The sequence below is a fragment of the Xylocopa sonorina genome, chromosome 5 (assembly GCF_050948175.1).
Source record: "Xylocopa sonorina isolate GNS202 chromosome 5, iyXylSono1_principal, whole genome shotgun sequence".
Classification (NCBI taxonomy): Eukaryota; Metazoa; Arthropoda; class Insecta; order Hymenoptera; family Apidae; genus Xylocopa; species Xylocopa sonorina.
This window is the reverse complement of record NC_135197.1, coordinates 10,337,740-10,355,577: the sequence shown is the minus strand read 5'-3', so window position 1 is coordinate 10,355,577 and position 17,838 is coordinate 10,337,740. Positions and strand designations below refer to the sequence as shown.

Here is a 17,838-nt window from a genome sequence, read left to right as displayed (position 1 = left end):
CGCATGGATACGTATCTCGCGATGCCTATTTCGAGCAGAGGTTCGCTCTTGATAGCGCCTCAAATGAAATTTCTCAAACTAAACACCAACGAGGTCGTACGGTGCTCCGAAAAATCTCGAGATTAACCGCCGGACGTGCACAGAGATCGAGTCGAAAGAGCGAGTATTCTCGAGAGACTATTCCACGTCCAGGTCTATTTATAAACGATAGGCACAGTACTGCATTGTAATGTTTCGCGGTTAATACGCGCCCGATATAGAGCTGAAACGAGTTGTATTTTATCCGATATGGGGGCAGTTGCTCGCGCGAACGCAGGTTACCTGCGAACTAACAATTTAGCCGAGCATTCTCATTCACGCGATTTGCATAAAGTGGGTGGTTAATTATCGATCGTTTCAGAAGATCGTATCAACTCATAATCCAGGAGCATTGCGAGCATTAAGCGTTAAATTCGATTGTCGTACGATCAGGAAGGATCGCAGCGGATTCTTCTGCGTGTTTGATCCAAAAGGGGGGCAAGGGTTAAGTTAATTTATTAGATTCGATCAACTCGCTCTTTCGCTCGGATCCAAATCGACGCCACGGCAAATTGTTTACCCATAGGACTAACTTTTCGACGTTGAAAGAACCTCGAGATATCGCGCTTCCAGAATTCTCCGTCAGATCGTCGTTCACGCCGATAACGTTAATCGTCAAGCGGAACCGTGACTTTGAAATCCCGGAATGAGAAGTAGATTCGTTCTGGATCGATTAAAGTGGAAAGTATACACGCGCCGAGTGGCGGATAGACCGTATTATCGCGTTTGATAAAACGCCGCTGCGAACGCGTTCACGGGTAAAGAGATTGATCGCTGGCGGAGAATTCATGACTCTTGTATTGTCGATAATATTGTTTTATCGGCGTTTTTACGTATCTCGAAGTAAACTTTTTATACTAGAGTCACTTTCCTTATCCGAGAAGTATAATGAGATAGATAAAAGATTGAAACGGTAGCTTCGAAAAGAAAAACAATTCCCGAGTGAAACAAGCAACGCTTCTGTCGAGGTAACGCGAAAATGATTACTCAACGATCGACCGTTTCGAGCTATAAAAAACAGCAATTAATTTGTACGCGTTCGTGAATGTTATTCTTCTCAAAATCGCGATTGAATCGGATTTCTTCTTGTGTCGATGATCTTTCTTTCAACGGCGAGCAAATCGATGCTAAAAGTCGAATGATAATCGATCGCTAGGATACGCAAGGCACTCGAAAACCGTACCAATATGGAAGACGACCGGGTATCCCTGTTGGAGCAGCAGCTAGCGCAGGCTAAACTGATCGCCGAGGAGGCGGATAAAAAATACGAGGAGGTGGGTTACGTATCAGCGAGCAAAAAGGCGATCCCTTTTGTGCCAGCCCTTCGGGAACGAATCCCTGTTCACCTCGACGAACAACCAGACCCTCCGTTTCGCTCGCGCGAAAACTAGCCACGTACTCGATACGAGAACGCGTGTCGAGATATTTGATTGAATTTTCACTCGACGAGATATCAGCGTTAGAGATAATCGTATCAGCCTCTGAAAAGGCGATCGAGAATCTTTCGAGAGCGGAGGAGACAGGTTCGTCGAGATCGACGGGCGGTTCGTTCCCGCAGGTACACGTTTCCAGGAATTGGAGCAGGTAGCAGGCGAGCAGTGCTGTAGCCATGCGCCACCCATGAGGCGCCCTCGTGATCTCAGCCGAGGCGACGATAATGTTTAAGTTTCACCTTCCAGCGACGATTTCGTTTCGCGAAGTATGTTAATCCCGATTGTTTGTGGTAATCGTTAAAGAGCCCGCAAGATTCTTGAGAATCGCAGCTTGGCCGATGAAGAGCGTATGGACGCCCTCGAGAATCAGCTGAAGGAGGCCAGGTTCCTCGCTGAAGAAGCTGACAAGAAATACGATGAGGTTCGCGAGCCCACGACTGACAAGCGTGATGGCTGCAGTGACAATGATCATGATAAAAATAATGATGATGATGATGGTTCCTAGTTGATAGTCGAGATAATAGTGCCTAATCCCATAACTCTCTGTCTTCTCTCTGTGTGCTCGAAACCACCGTGGCGCCCGGTATAACCTAAAGAAAAAAGAAAAAAAAACAACGAAAACGACAAAAAAAAAAAAGAAATAATTAATCCGTTCGCGCGCAACTCGATCGATCGAAAGTATAAACGCGTTGCTCGTCCGCGAGAATACGGTTTTCTCTTCTCGAATCGACCAACGTTGAGAGTCGATCGTTCGTGTTCACTTTTTTCCGGGAAAAAAAGGAGTAATTCGTTCGGGATAAAAGGAGAAAAAAAAGAATATCGTCTTCGTTAAAATTCGAAAAGATTAAATATATTGGACGTTACGATTCTATGACAGTGATTTAATGAGGCATTAAAAAATGAAAAAATGGAGAGGAAGGTATTTTGATCGTCTGTGATTTCGTCGAGTAAGTGAGATATAATTGGTCGATCAGCGGGTAAGAAGTGCAGTGCTCGAATAAAGCAATTCTTTCCGGGAATAATAATTGAAGGAAGATAAATATGAGATGAACAGTGATACGGAAATATACGAGTATATGTCAGTGTCACGTGTTTTGAGCGCGTAACGTTTGGAACAACTGTATATCTGTGATTTCCAAGTGTTTGTTGGAACAAAAATTAAAAAAAAGAAAAAAAGTACGAAAAAAAAAATAAGTTTCAAGTGCCAGTTTCATAAAAAGAAAGAAAAGGAAATTAATTAAAATGAAAATTTATATAGTTTGCATAAAGATGATCGCGCAAAATCGTCTCTCGATCGTACAGGAATCCGGTGGATATCGTTGGTCCGCGTGTTCGGGTTGTCTAACCGGAAACTGGCTCCCGCAAGAGTATGGTTTAACGCGTCCTGTGTTGTGATACGAACGGGGCCGTCTGCATTTCGGTCTTGAACGCGATTAAAAATGGTGCTGCTTTTGTCCAAAGACTCCCCTTTTCGCTTTGCTGGAATTCGGAACGTAGCTCGAATGTTCGAAATGTTCGAATAGTAAAAAGTCCATCTGTTATGGTAGGTGTCGCGTGACTACGTCGAAGTTACAAGGATTACGAAGCTACCACACTTTATTAGATAGATTTAAAAAATATATCATTGACTCGTTCGTGTTCGCTGCCACGCATGTAGTATCGAAAAATGCGATTTCTTTCCATAATTCGATCTCAGATTCCTGGGATAGTTCGAAGCTTAGATCGGTGGCCATCGAAGCGGCTGCAGTGCAACGCAAAATTACAATAATCCACAAAACTTTCTTGGCGTGCTACATGAAAGAGGTATCATTAGAAAAACGCAGCTCGATAAGCACGAACGAGCCGCGAATATATTACACGTAACGTAAATGCACTCGATAGCCCAGAACGATCAAAAAAGAAAGTTCCATTATAACGCCATCGATATACACGAATAGAAGGGATCTTGCACAAGTGGCAAAAGTTTCACCGAATCGATAGCGTCGATGATACTTTAGCTAGTCGCAGGATACGCATCGTTGTAACTTCATCGTGTCTGTGCCCCTCTCCTGATAACTAAATCGCATCCATCATTTTTTTTATAGTGTCGTTGAATTAATGAACGCCGGCCACTAATCAAGATTTGCCATGCTGTTTCTTAATATGTTTGCAGTGTGACACCGCGGAGTCGCGAGACTCTCGATTAAAATCTCGGTTGCTTGTCTCTCTCTCTCTCTAACGATCTAACCGCATAACAGTTAATTCCAGAAGCTCGGACCAGCAAAGGCGAGCCTTAACCGAGTGCGTTCACGATTCGTTTCGTTTCTCTTTTTTAACACCGTTGCAGTAATCAGTTATCGTTGACGAGCGTTGCGCAAACCCCTCGTTGAACGTTGAAATTTCGTACCGTCGCGCACTTCAGATAACGCGTGATCGATTTAAAGACACTTTGCCAGGAGATTAATCGTAATTCTCGTTCCGATATTTGCTTGTTAAAAAAACAAAATTCATTCGACTTCGTTCGATCATTATTCAACGCGCGTGATAACATCGATTTTACCTTTCTCGTGTACGTAAAAACGCTTTACGGATCACTTCTGTTAATCGTTGCGTCACTTTTCGCCACAAGTTTCAACGCGGAACGCAGAAGATCGTGGAATAGAAATCGAAGAAGAAGAAGATCGGCTCGCGTAATGGAGCCAGTTGTTCGAAGGGGTTGCGTCACGCTCGCCAAGATCGTTGCATGCGTAGAACGAAAGGTCTCCGTGGACAAACGAAAGGGACATTCCATCGAGCACTCCGCGGACAGTTTTACCACGGCGTTGATACCGAGGACGGCGTGAATTCTCCTTCGTTTGCCACGGTGGCCTCGCGGTTACCGCCTGCACCGCGAGTACTTCCATCGATTCGTGCCGATCTCTCAAAGAACGAAGCGCTTCGGCTCTTATCTCCTCCGTCGCTCCTCTTTACGAGGTGTCCGCTCTACGGCTGAAAGAGCCCTCGATAAACGTTATCCGGTACGTGTGCCGCGAGCTAAACTAGCACCGTTTACCCGGGGTTGTCGTTTCGAATTCCGCGCGCCACGCTGCGTTTGTCCATTTCGTCGCGTTCAAATTGCCCGTTTCCCGCCAGCTCGAGCGCGCGAAATCGCTCGGGCAGGGAGCACGTTTCGCGGTTAGTGTCTCACTGGTTCAATATTTGCGATTCCGTCGCGAGTGGGATCCGCGCGCGGAATACTATTAACCCCTTAACCGAGCGAGACCGGTTGCCCCTTCCGAGTAGACGCGAGGATATCTTCGAACGTTCAATCGTCCAAATCTCGCACTTTCGAACGGGACACGAAGATATAATTTTCCCGCAGCGATCAATCGCGTGATCCGTTCTCGCCCCTAAAATGGTAGCGATACTTTCACCGATGGGTCCGAAAATTTGTCACGCTCCGCACGACCTTCGAAACCAGTCAATCGACTCCGACTTCTCACCCGTTACCATCCGTGGCACCACCCTTCCAAGTTCACCGCGTATCCTCGCAGACATCGTAACGACACGGTCGAAAATCTTCCTTAAAAGTACACGAGAAATTTCACACAGAAAAGAAGACCACGAACCACAGCGACACTTTCACCGGAATGACTCGAACAAAAACCGAAAACAAAATCTTTATACCCCGTCCGGCCTCCCAAACCAGTCAATCGACTCCGAACTCGTTACCCATTACCACCGAATCGTGTTCGCCCTTCGAGGTTCGTCGCGATCAAGGTATCCTCGCGAGAAAAAAAAAAGAGCCCCAGGGGAGTCGAGTCGATCGAACCAGCCGTACGACGCAAAAGGAGCGCGTGCTCTCTTCCAGTTCGTAGAGCGACATCGAACCCGGCACCGTGGTCACGTCGATCTCGGCCGCGAGGCGCGAGATCCACGGATCTTGGCCCAGATCGGCGTTGGTACCGAGGCGCACGGAACCACGGGGCCCCGGGGAGGAACGAAAAATGGAGGAGATCGAGCGAGAGGGAGTGACGAAAAGAAAAAAAGGAAAAAAACCAGAACACAAGGAGAAAACGTGTGTATGTGTCGTTTATACAGGTCGCCCGTAAATTGGCCATGGTTGAGGCCGATCTAGAACGTGCCGAGGAACGTGCCGAGGCCGGAGAGTCGTAAGCATCCGTTTTTCAAAATGCGTTTACCACTCACACCGCCCGTTTTTCTTTCATTAACGCCTTTTTTGGAATTTCGAGCGTGCGCCGCAATGATTACCAGTTTGTCGACCCCCCACACACACCACCCCCTCTACTCTTACCCCCTCATACGCTCTTCTGCCGTCACACTTTTTCACGTGTACATATACGTAACGATGTGCACTCGTCTTTTTATTTTTCTTTTTTTTTGTTATCTCTCTCTTTTTGTACGGACACGAAGAGTGTACCGATCAGCGTCACTTGCGTTTGACGGCCATCGATAACACGTGATCACGTGTGGAAGTGTCTAACACATGTTTTCTGGTTTGTTCTTTTGAATGTCGCCTTTAAGTTTCCCCCCCTGTCAGAGGAGGGTTAGATGTTACTGATAGGGCCCAGAGTGGTTCTTTCGATTTGGTGTCTCGATTCGACACCTCGATCGAACTCCGTTGCTTTTAGAAGGGAAATCTTAGGCTGTGACAAGCGTAGATATTTTTAACGATTAGAAGAAATTGTATGGTGATTCTTGCTTTAGAATTCTCCTTCGTAGCTAAGATTTCTCTTCGAGTTTTTATATCCAAGAAAATTGAATTGTAATGTATTTATATATTTTTATCGAGGTCAGTTCCACTTTCTTGGACGAAAAAAGAACATGTTTATAGCGTTTGTTTGACAAAATATTCAAGTCACGATCGAGCAGCAGACTGGTGGACCAATGAACGACCGGGGAGAAGCGGACCGGATTGCTGATCGTTTGCATGTGTTCACGACATAATTCTTGATTTCTCATATTTTTGTTTCTTTTTTTTTTCATTCATTTTTTGAATTCCTTATCATCCTTGCTTTTTTCGCATGACACGTGTGGCTGTTGATCACAGGTTGCCAGAAAACTAGTCATGATGGAGCAGGATCTCGAGCGTGCCGAAGAGAAGGCGGAACTTTCGGAAGGGTAGGTGGTTCAGTTTGTGCATGTGTCACTGTTCTTTCCCTTCTGTCGCCTTTCTTGAATTTTCGCGAGTGGACGCTTGTCTAACACGGACGAACGCTGGTCAACGAGTAATTAATAAGAAATCTTAATCGTCTCTGTAATTACAATTTGAAGTATATGTCAATTTGCGTCTCGATATGAAATCAGTAAAGGATAATTCCATGAAAAACTCAATTCTGTAATTTATAAAATCTCTTCTATTATGTCATTGTATTCTCAACCAGATCTAATCAAAAATATCGTTTCGTTTGAAATATCTTGTTGTAAGAACTTAAGAAAGGCTATATTATGAGTTTCGAAATTTGAAATTATCTGTACGAAAAAATCAACCAGCCGTTCGTCCACGCTGAAAAAAAAGAGCACACGCACACTGTCAGGTAGGAATAGAATTTACGAGCAGGACTCGTACTAAGCGATTTATTCGTTTTGCAGAAAGATCGTCGAGCTGGAAGAGGAGCTGCGCGTGGTTGGCAACAACCTGAAGTCCCTCGAGGTCTCAGAAGAGAAGGTAAGTACCACTAGAACGAGTCGGGACAAACATCTACGAAACTCTCGAAATATCTGTTTCACTTTCTCTTCCTCTCGAATTCATTCCACGCGTAAAATCACGCGGCGATATATTATTTATACATGAAAATTTCTGTACCGATACTCAACTAGAAGGAAAAAGAAGAATTAGATTCTGATACGTCTCAGATTCACTCAGAGTCACACTACAATATATCACTTTTAAAACGTTTGATTATTTCAATCGATGATGCGATTCAGTTCTCGTCAAAGCGATCGAATAAAGCTGAAACGATTCGCTTCGCAGCGCGTCCGTTGACACTCATCGATCCTTCTTCCCCATCGCGTGTAAGGCCCCTGCCGCTCGTGGAAATTACATCCTGCGAAAGTTTATGGCGGAACAAAGAAATCGATGGTGGCGAAACGAGCGCACCGTGTAAAACGGGCGATTTTCCACGGTGACGCGAATTGAAATTCAACAGCCACGCGAGTCGCAGGGGTTTTGTCGCGTCGCGAGATTCGCGTTCGTCCCAAACGGCTGTTGAACGATCGGGAAAAATTGCGCGTGCGGGATGAAAGAACAGAAAACGATCAATTTCGTCGCATCTAGATGCATAATGTTCACGTGTTACTGTACCATAGGCCAACCAGCGTGAAGAGGAGTACAAGAACCAAATTAAGACTCTTACCACTCGCCTAAAGGAGGTACAGATCCTTTTTGAGAGTGTTCTGCATCTGATTCTCGTTTCTTTTTGCCAAACAGTGTGATTTGTCGTCGCGAGTACACCGCCGTTTGTACTAAAACCATTAACTCGCTCACGCTCGCCCACCTATTCCTCTCATTTTGCGCTACTTTCTTTCTGTAACCAAGCCACATCGACTTTCCACATACTTCTCTTCTTTTCGCTCTATTTATTTATTTATTTCCCCCTTCTTTTATTTTTTTATTTTTTTATTAACTTTGTAACGCTAACGTGAGGTCGTTTTTTTCTCTTTTTTTGCGCTTGACTAAAAATAGGCGACGCAAAGAGAGGAGACATTCGTGGGCCAAGTGAAGATACTGGATAGCCAGTTGAAAGAGGTAAGCGAGAGTTCCGTGACCGGAAGTGGGACGATTCTTCAGGTGGAGGGTTTTTTTTCTTTCGATTCGCGAGCCTTTATAGAAAGAAACCGTAAGAGATGCCCGTCCATGTTTTTATATTACGTTCTGAGTCACGTTTACTTTTATTCTTTGTCGCGCCGGTCCAAACACGTTTCTTCTATTCACATTGTACATATATTCTCGCCACGTTTCACGATTAGATGCCAGCTCGTTTGTACAGATTCCACCTTTACTTTTGCACAACCTTCGTATGCTCGATTCACGTCTCTGCGATATTTAACGTATTACGCATAAGTAGAAAAGAGGAAAATGAACGTTCGGTTGATTCTTGATAAGCAAGCGATGGACATTGACACTGGCCAATTTTCAACGAGGTACGAATTGTTTATTGTGAACGTTCAACGCTGGACTGAAAGTAAAAAACGATTTCATAGAATGATAACAATATAAAGACACCGTGTGCAATTGACTAACATGATTCTATTAAACTGTCGAAAGTAAGATTAAAGCATGGAGTGCAGTTTTACTAATCGGAAAAGAAAACAAATGTGATTACTCTACAAATCCGTCGATTTTAAAAATACGTCTCGATTTTTCAGTTTTTTTTTTCTATTTTACACAATTTCGTTTCTTTCGGTCATCTAGAAATTGGATGAACGAAATTTCAAGAGATATATAATATACATATGCGTAATAGATCTCGCTGTAAATGATTGCCAACTACGCATGCATAGAATTTAGTTGTCACACGCAGCCAGAGAAGTTTTAAAATCGACGACAAATCACAAACGAGGGACGCAGCGGGAGATACTGATCGTTTCTATCTGTTATCACAGGCTGAAGCTCGCGCCGAGTTCGCCGAAAGATCCGTGCAGAAATTGCAGAAGGAGGTCGACAGGCTCGAAGGTGCGTATTCATTAAAACCGCATTACCACTCGTACCGCGTGTCATTGCTCGCTAAATTTTCATTCTCGATGACTCTTACTTTCTCGAACGGCCATTACGAACCTTATCTACGAACTCTACGAACACCATGTAGGGACATCGGCCATTTCGTTAATTCTCATTGGTAATTCGGTTGGATTCTATTCTAGCGTTAGAGATTACGTTACACTTTGTTAGAATAAGAAAGAGAGAGAGAACTGGAAAACAAAGGTCTAAAAAACGAGAAAAGAATATCCGAGGGAGCTGAATACGAACAGTAAGATTGCAATCGGACGAACTCTGATCGCCAGATAACCCGTTAGGGATTCATTAACGACCATAACACCTCTCACTTCCAAATTGACCACCACCCGATTTTGTTTGAGTGCATCTAACGATTAATAGACTCGCAGACGACAGTCATTTAGAGCACTAGATTTGTAAGAAGGGATTCGAACGGTGGAAATACGCCCTGTCGATAAAACACAGGTCCAAGTGATGAGTGCTGTGGAACTCATGACAATCCTCTGATCAAAAACCACCCTTTTCTATTTCACACGGGCTAAGTACCTGTCACACATCCCTCGAAAGCTCATCGAACCAACGAGTACCTCTGAATGGCGCTGAAAATACCATTTAAACCCGCGATCCATGAAAAACGCGTACATATTTCCACTCTTCGCTCTTCCTACGAAGAACTCGAGGATCGATCGATAACCGATGGGAAACGTTTCGCCCATCGACGATCCGATCGATCCATGTGTGTCGAGCGTGGCTGTCGTTTGCATCGAAAGCTGCACACACATACACCGTTTGCCGATTTCAATACTAACGACGACGAGAACAGGCCAGCGAGAAGGGGCGACCTGTAACCCTCGTCGCGTGTGACGTGTGCGTTTGCTCGAGTAAATAACCAACGTGTTCTTCCACCCTTAACCCCGCATTCGAACCCCGCGTGACGATCGCCTAAGCGCGCGCCCGTCTGCAGCCTTCCCTCTAACCAGTGATCTTTCCAGACGACCTTGCCGCCGAGAGAGAGAAAAACAAATTGCTCCAGGAGGAGATGGAGGCCACCCTGCATGACATCCAGAACATGTAGACCGTGTCCCGCGGCGGGCGGAAAAAAAAATAACACACACAAAAAAAAGAAAACAATACAACAAAAAGCAACAACAGATTTAATAAAGTAAAATACGAGAGAGAGAAAGATATTATATAAACGGAGAACGTTCGGGGCAAAAGCATACGCGGACATAATAGAGTACGATTCTTTCGGGGTTAATGGAACAAAAGGAACAGACAAGCGTGCGGAGATAACGATATAAAGACGAAACGCGTAGAACAGGGATACGATAGAGGGTGAGGGAGACGAGGAACGAACGCGAACGTCGAGATAGTATAAACAAATGGGAAGGGGTTAGACGGGGAGAGGAAAATGGAAAAATATCGTTGAGAGAAAATATATATATAAATATATACGCTGTGCGACGCGAGCGCTTTTGTGTGTGGTGCACACCATTATTCGTTCACGAGGGTGAAACGAAGGAAACGAGAAAAAGAAAAAAGAACAGACGAACAGAACCGAGGAGAAGAAAGATAAAACCGTGCAGTCTTTTCTAGGCTAGGCTCATACATCTCCCATTGTAACGCCCATCTCAACACAAGCGAACCAACCACCCACCCCCCCGGTTGCGCACTTCTTTTTCCTGTGTGTACGCTCGTGTACGCGTGTGTTTCATGCATGTGTGCCTGTTTTACTACTGTTGCCTGCTGCTGCTGCTGCGTGTGTGGTGAGATTTTTGCGCGCCCGAGGAATCGAGAGAGTCCAGACGAACGCATCGTGTGCAGGTAGAGAGAAGAGGCGATGGATCGCGGAGGATGGAGAGGACAAAGGGGTGGAAGGTAGGATGCGTGGTTTGTCAAAGGGACTCGAACTTGCTTCCCTTCTCTTTCATCTTTTTTCCATTCCGTGTACGAGTCAGCGTCGATCAATTCGATGGTCGATAGATCGATCTCGAGTTCGAATAGATCGCCAGCGATCGATCGAGACGTGTGTTCACGTCGAGGAAGAACGTTCGTTCGACTCTGTCAAGTATGTTTAACATCAGAACCGTTTCATACTTCAGAAATAATTTTAGTCTATTAAAGGTAAACTCAGTTCGTGAAACTGCATTAGCTAATGAGATGTAATTAGTCGATCAAATATATCTCCATGACAATAAACGCCAACTTTCGACGATCTTAGAAGGATACTTGACGGAATCGAGCCCCCATAAGCACGTTCCTCCACGACGTAGAACCACCATCGAGGGTTGCTTCTCGTTGCTAAGTGGCTCAGCGCGGAAACGGAAACGTTCTCGGCCTTCTTCCATGCTCGTTCTCTCACTGGTGATAATCCGAAACGCTTCTAAGAGACGCTCACTGCCAGCCAGGTGAACCCTTCGCGGAGCAGATCGATGTTCAAACATGTGTTCGCGCGTAATGAGATCGAAACGGTATTAGAATTATCGTAGCTAGTTGAAACTTAATTAAACGCCGCGTAGAAGTGCGGTATATATATAATGAATTTTTGTATATTCGAATTCGTGTGTACGGTAATGATGTAGGGTAGTTCGAAATGAACGTGGTCCATTTCGATACGGAGAGAGGAGGTTCTTGGTGGAAAATTATGCGAAATTCTTAATTTCGGAAACTTTTTTATTCTATATTCCACGTGTACTTAATTTTCCAAGAGGAGTCGCCCTTCCCCTGATTTCGCACCACGTGTGTCGTTCAAGCGTCGAAGAGGTTCCATTCGCGTGGATCGATTTTAGAATTCGCAATCTCTCGTTGAGAAGGGTGAACCTGCATTTAATTAACGCTACAATCATTAGCAAAAAAATAAATAGACGAGCAACGCGTTTTAAGAATCATGTGTTCTTCCGGTTCACGCTGAGCCACTCGACGTATACCGATTTTAGTCCTGATCGATTTGAATTCGTGGATCGAGGAAGGAAAGGGGAGAAAGAAACGATGGTACGTCCATTTCGCGACGCGTATCTCACCCTAAAATCGTTCATCAATATCCTCACTACATCCGCGTCGCTGCCATCTTGTTTCGAGGGTGTACCAGCGACTCGACTCGATACTTTTCTCCTCTTTGTCGTCACGAACAAAACTGCCTATCCATCGACGTGTGTTTAGTCCCCCTCGTGATTCTTGTGGCGTCGTTTCCGCGACGAAATCCTCTTCGAGCGTCTTCCCGAGCAGAACTCGAACGGTTTTAACGTTAGAAAAATATTTCGAAAGTGCATGTACTGCGACAGATGCAAGGCTCGTATAGTTTCATTAAAAGTACAACGAATACACCAGAGAGTTTTATAGAAGAAAACCACTAGCTAGACAAATATGTGTTCTATTCGATTTAGTTCGGTGAAATGTTTTATTTTTAGTTCTAATCGTGTGTGCTTGATAAAAAGAAAACAATTCGAGAGGGACGCTCGAGGGGCGTAAGCGAGAACGTCGCGATCACTCCGTAGAGAGAACGATAGAGAAAGAATGCGCGAGAGACAGAGCGAGCGTCATTTACGAAAAACGAAGAAAAGCACAATAATTGCGATTTCACGCGTCCTATAGTTAACGATAATGAAATTCATTTTTTTCTTTTGTTATTCCCGATTTTTTTCCTGGAGAAAATGCCAACAGAATGAACGGATGCGCGCTAGAGAGATAGAAAGTGTGATGGTGAGAGAAAGGGAGAGAGAGAGAGAGAGAGAGAGAGAGAGAGAGAGAGAGAAAGTGCATAAAAAAAAGAAAACACAGATACTTGAGTTCACACTTGAGAGTTTTAGGTTATTAATTTACTTAATATTAATAAAGAAACGAATGGAACGATAATAACACTAATATCATTGTAATGATAATGATTATTATATATATTGCTATTATTATAAAACTGTTTATAATATATATTTTAATTTTGAAAAAACAGCGTGTCGTTTGTTTTTGTTGCCACGCGTGCGTCTGTATGTCTGCGTTCGTCGTCGTTTTTTTTTTCTCTTAATCGCTGCTACAGAAATTAATCCTCGACTTGTTAACAACAACAATAATAATAATAATAATAAATTGACTATCCACTGTGTGTACAACGCGATATAACACACGACGCTGCCCATTGTGTTAGCTGTGCGTAGTTGTTGCATGCCACAACACACGAAGGAGAATCGATTGATCGATGGTACGTATCGAAGAATCCTGGTGAGTAAAAACCTGCTCTTGTCTTTTCTTTGGTAGTTTTACGATGGTCCCTCGATACCCAGCATGACTCATCCTTTCTCCCTACTGTCAAACTTTCTAGCATTCAAAGGAATTCGTCTAAACGGCGCGTACAGCGCAACAAGCGTCAAGTATTTTCTAGTTTCTATAGTATCACGAGCCGAAGTACCGCATGATTCACGGTGGCAAATACGGTGACGCAAGCACTGATCTTTTTTGGCTCGTTGGAGCCTCCATAATTGGAGAACGCGACCTTGCGACACGGTGTCTGCCACCTTGGATCGTTGCAACTTTGTCGTCGTGTTCTCCTGAATTTATTCCAAACGCTACGCTCTCTCTTGGAGAACTTGAACCTCTGAACAAGTAGGACAGACCGGATTAAGAAGAGAATCTCTCTTTATATTACAAGTAATTTATTTATTCATTCGAGGCTAGAGTCAGCAGTTCACACGATAGACTCGATTGCATCAGCGTCATAAATCATAAGTTGAAACATCAATTTACACTTGATCCTCGAATGAGCATCGAGCCTCGTTCACCTCTGCTTTTAACATCCAGAGCGAGAACGATCTTACCCTCCGGAAACCTGCTTCCTGTCCGCACCGCCAACGCTTCAGAGCTCTCTCTAACAATGCTCAAACAACCCCTTTCGCTGTACCATCTTAGATCTAACTTATACTACAATCTGCTCGAGCACACGAAATCGCGAGCAGACACAAGCACACGCTCGCGATCGTTGTTCGAAATAACCTTGCGAATACTTGCAGATGAGATGGTGGTTGAGAAGGAGAAGTACAAGGAGATCGGGGACGGCTTGGATCAAGCGTTCATGGAACTCTACGGCGTCTAACGAGCCACTAACCAACCCCTCTAACGCTTCTTCGAGCAAACAAAATAAAAAAAAAGCAAACAAAAAAATTTATTACGCATATACCATACAGTCACCTTTCTCACAATCTCGCTTGCTCTTAACACGTAATCCGTAAGTTGCTTCACGAACTTCTTTAACACGTTTAACTAACGATTCTCGGGGCACTAATTCGTAACGAGACGGCTCGATCCCCTCGAGAACGTCTTATCGATGGCTGCCGAGCGGTTGTTACCCCTCGTATCGACAAGACGGAGGGGACATCGAGCGCAAATACTGTCCGTGCTTGTACTTAGCAATGACGGACTCTGAACGTTCGTTCTTTGTTCAATTTTAACTCCTTGTTGCATCTTTTGGGAAAGAAGTAGATTTTTAGTAGAGAACATTCGAAGGAGTTAAAAGGGAAAAGGAACATGTTTTTTTTTTATCGCAACGGTGAAGGCGTCCGCCTTCATTTTTTTCTAGGATACAAATTTTTGTCACAAAATTGTGTACAAGCGTAATGATGATCGTTGTTCACTCGTTTACGGTATGTGCAATTGTTAATCGTCATGATTTTCCTTTCAGACGAGCTCGTACACGAGAAAGAAAAGTACAAATACATTTGCGACGATTTGGACCTCACCTTCACCGAGCTGATCGAGAAGAATTAATTGATAGACGGCGATCGTACGTGTCCATCGGCTGTCGAAGTAATCGGCAGCAGGTTTATGCATCGAGAAACACGACCACCGTACACATGGCCATGGTTGCATAGCGAAACCGGCTCCAATCAGCCTACATCACATTATTGTTGTATCTAAAAGCCATAACTCTGCATCTGAAAGAAATACGTTCCGCGTTCCTTCGCGTCCACAATTTCCTCCAGTCTTTTTTTTTGGGCTCTCTTTTTTATTTCACCCTCGATGAACAACTTTATTCTCAAAGGGTTGTTCTTCTTATCCCCAGTTTACTTTCCATTTCTTCTTCCCTTTTTTTTTGTAAGTTAATCGATACGATGATTTCGATACGATTCCGCGACGAAACGTATTCGGTAAGTACTCAGCTTCGACGCGATTCTCTTGTCCAACGCAAACACGTCGAACCTTGTAACCAGGCAAACAGAGGCAAATAAAGATTTAGCCCTGAAACCCAGCGCGTCTCCTCTCTTTTGATTTTTTATCGCTAATCATTGTACGATCACGCGTGACATTTGAAGAGAACAATTTCATTGCGAGTTACAATAAAAATCGTGTATGTATATATACATATATATGAATCACGAGTGCGTGTATTTCATTCTCGACCTTTAATTCAATGTACATATATGTCAGTGTGTCGTTTGACCCTGAAGGAAGCTGTACCTCGCTCTCGAGCAGTACTTGTTAAGTAAACTAATCAGCAAACGTACCAGTGACTTGGTAATCGCTTGGTTTCTCTCGAGAGAGTTGCGTACCAAGAACTATATAATTGATAGAAAGTAGAATTAATCGATTCAGCTACGAAGTGACTCGAATAACAGCAAAACCCTCGAAAGTTATTATAAAATTCACCGAAGCATTTAAAACAAAAATTGTAGCACCTCAAGCACCCTCATATCCCGATTAACAGTATAATAATCCAAATACAATTGGTCAGTTCCTCTACTAAATCGTAACAACACTCTCTCTCTCTTTCCAACGAAATAATAAGGTGATGGTACACGTGTCCGACTAATAACCAATTCCACGATACTAAACAACAACCCCATGTTTCTCACCCCCTCTCTCTCTCTCTCTCGTTCTAACAAAATAATACGATGATTTAATAGGTGTCCCGACTAATGCAAGGTCTAACATAACGACTAATACCTCGTAACTCTCCCTTTTGCATTGCAGACGTGGTGGTAAACGAGCGCTGTAAGTACAAAGCGATCGCCGACGAGATGGATCAGACGTTCGCCGACCTGGCCGGATATTAGCAGCCGGGCTAATTCTCGGATCGACGCCACGCGGCAGAGCGCGCGGCACTCTGCACGCGCGCATATACACGACACTTCTGAGCGCATACATGTATCGTTTTAATGAGAAAAGAGGAAAATGTATGAAAAAAACAGATCGCACGCTACGTTTAAAAAGACACTGCCAGCAGCACGCGGACCCCTCGACGCCCGATGGAACTTCGTTCGTCCCTCGAGCGGGACCAAGAGGACGTCCCGAGATCTACACGGCAGAGGGGGGGCCCATCGATCGATTGTTGGAAGTCGGTCGAGATCGTTCAACGGTTTTTGCTGCGCTGATTTTAGTTTGCGAGCTCGTCTGCGGACGTTGAAAGCGAATAGGAATCGAGGGGGAGGGTTTGGATGAACCGTGGTAGGATTTCGTTGCAGGCTTCGATATTTTTCATCTGTGTTCAAGCGAGGATGGGTGTTCAGAATTTTGTTGGGAGTGGAGACTTTTAGATCTGTTTTTAGATCTTTACAAATCGTGATATTTAGCGTTTAGGTTTGTATACATTTCAGACTGAACTCGAATCATTTCCTTTTTCTACTACGATCGAAAAAGAAATTCTTTTCTGCCTCTAGCTCTCTGGGTTCGTACATTCCATTCTATCGTTGATTCAACGATCGATCGATCGGTCATATTCGTATAAGAAATCGATCAGCGGCTGTGTAGGCGTTTCTTCACCCAACTCACCCCACTAATCGCAACCCCTTAACACCGTCCGGCGTCCATCAGCAACGCGTTGGATCGCGTTTATTCAGCTTTTCTCACCGTATCCGATATTCCTTCATCTCGCGGTTCCTGCCATTGGACTCGCGAAACGAAAACGGCTTCACTCGGTACCAAGGAACGATCGTAGCCTTCGCGCGGACGAATAATCGAGACGAAGCGATGGAAGCGAAGGAAAAGAAACGTTTGACGTGCTGGATAAATAATCGGCGGTTTTCCATACACGCTCCTCTCACGAACGTGTATGTATGTAATAGCCAAATTATTAGACGCGATTAGGAAGAACGGAAATTTGATAATCATTCCTCGAAATTGAACGATCGTAAGGGGTGTTCTAGTAAATAGGGGCGGAGATGTCTTTCATGGACTCGTGAATAGCAAGGGATGATATTGTGTGCTCTCGTCTTTTTGTGTGCGGTCTATCGATTGAAACATGGCTCGTCTGATATTAATCGAACGCTCGAGACTGTTTTATAGGGTGAATTGAGAAGAGAAATGTAAAGGATTGAATTATATTACGATTTGAGAATATATTGCAAAAGGTTACTTGCAAACTTTAGCCAATGAGAACTTGTTTCTCGAAATGGATGGTATGTATCGCTGTGTGTCTTGGACCACCACTATCGTCTCCTAACTTAGTACTTCCACCTTGGAGGTCTAGAAAAAGAGCAGGGGAAGTTTTCAATGGAATTCTCGTTCACCTTTGGTCTCAACATTTGCAACTGCGAGTAGGAAAACAGTCTCGAACGATCGATCAATTGTAGACAAAGTCTAGCACTGGTTTTATTATCCAATTCGTCGGGTTTATTACTTATTGTGACGTTAGCGACTGCTTTTTTAATT

At 44.1% G+C, this 17,838-nt stretch overlaps 1 protein-coding gene across 20 annotated transcripts in view; it reads left to right on the top strand.

Annotated features, from left to right (window-relative positions):
- Tm1 (tropomyosin 1) overlaps positions 1-15,556 on the top strand; it is a 30,256-nt gene extending 14,700 nt beyond the window's left edge. For 3 of the 20 annotated variants that reach the window (XM_076896001.1, XM_076895990.1, XM_076896009.1), the window contains 6 exons: positions 1,235-1,352; positions 6,541-6,611; positions 7,083-7,158; positions 7,800-7,862; positions 9,096-9,165; positions 14,873-15,556. In XM_076896001.1, coding sequence (XP_076752116.1) covers positions 1,235-1,352; positions 6,541-6,611; positions 7,083-7,158; positions 7,800-7,862; positions 9,096-9,165; positions 14,873-14,958 — 484 coding nt within the window. In that variant the 3' untranslated portion in view covers positions 14,959-15,556. Of the gene's footprint in view, positions 1-1,234; positions 1,353-1,814; positions 1,933-5,570; positions 5,642-6,540; positions 6,612-7,082; positions 7,165-7,799; positions 7,863-8,175; positions 8,239-9,095; positions 9,166-10,199; positions 13,153-14,204; positions 14,420-14,872 lie in introns of those variants that run through there. The other 17 variants (XM_076896000.1, XM_076895989.1, XM_076896007.1 and 14 more) reach the window with 10 other exon arrangements.
- The last annotated feature ends 2,282 nt before the right edge of the window (positions 15,557-17,838 follow it).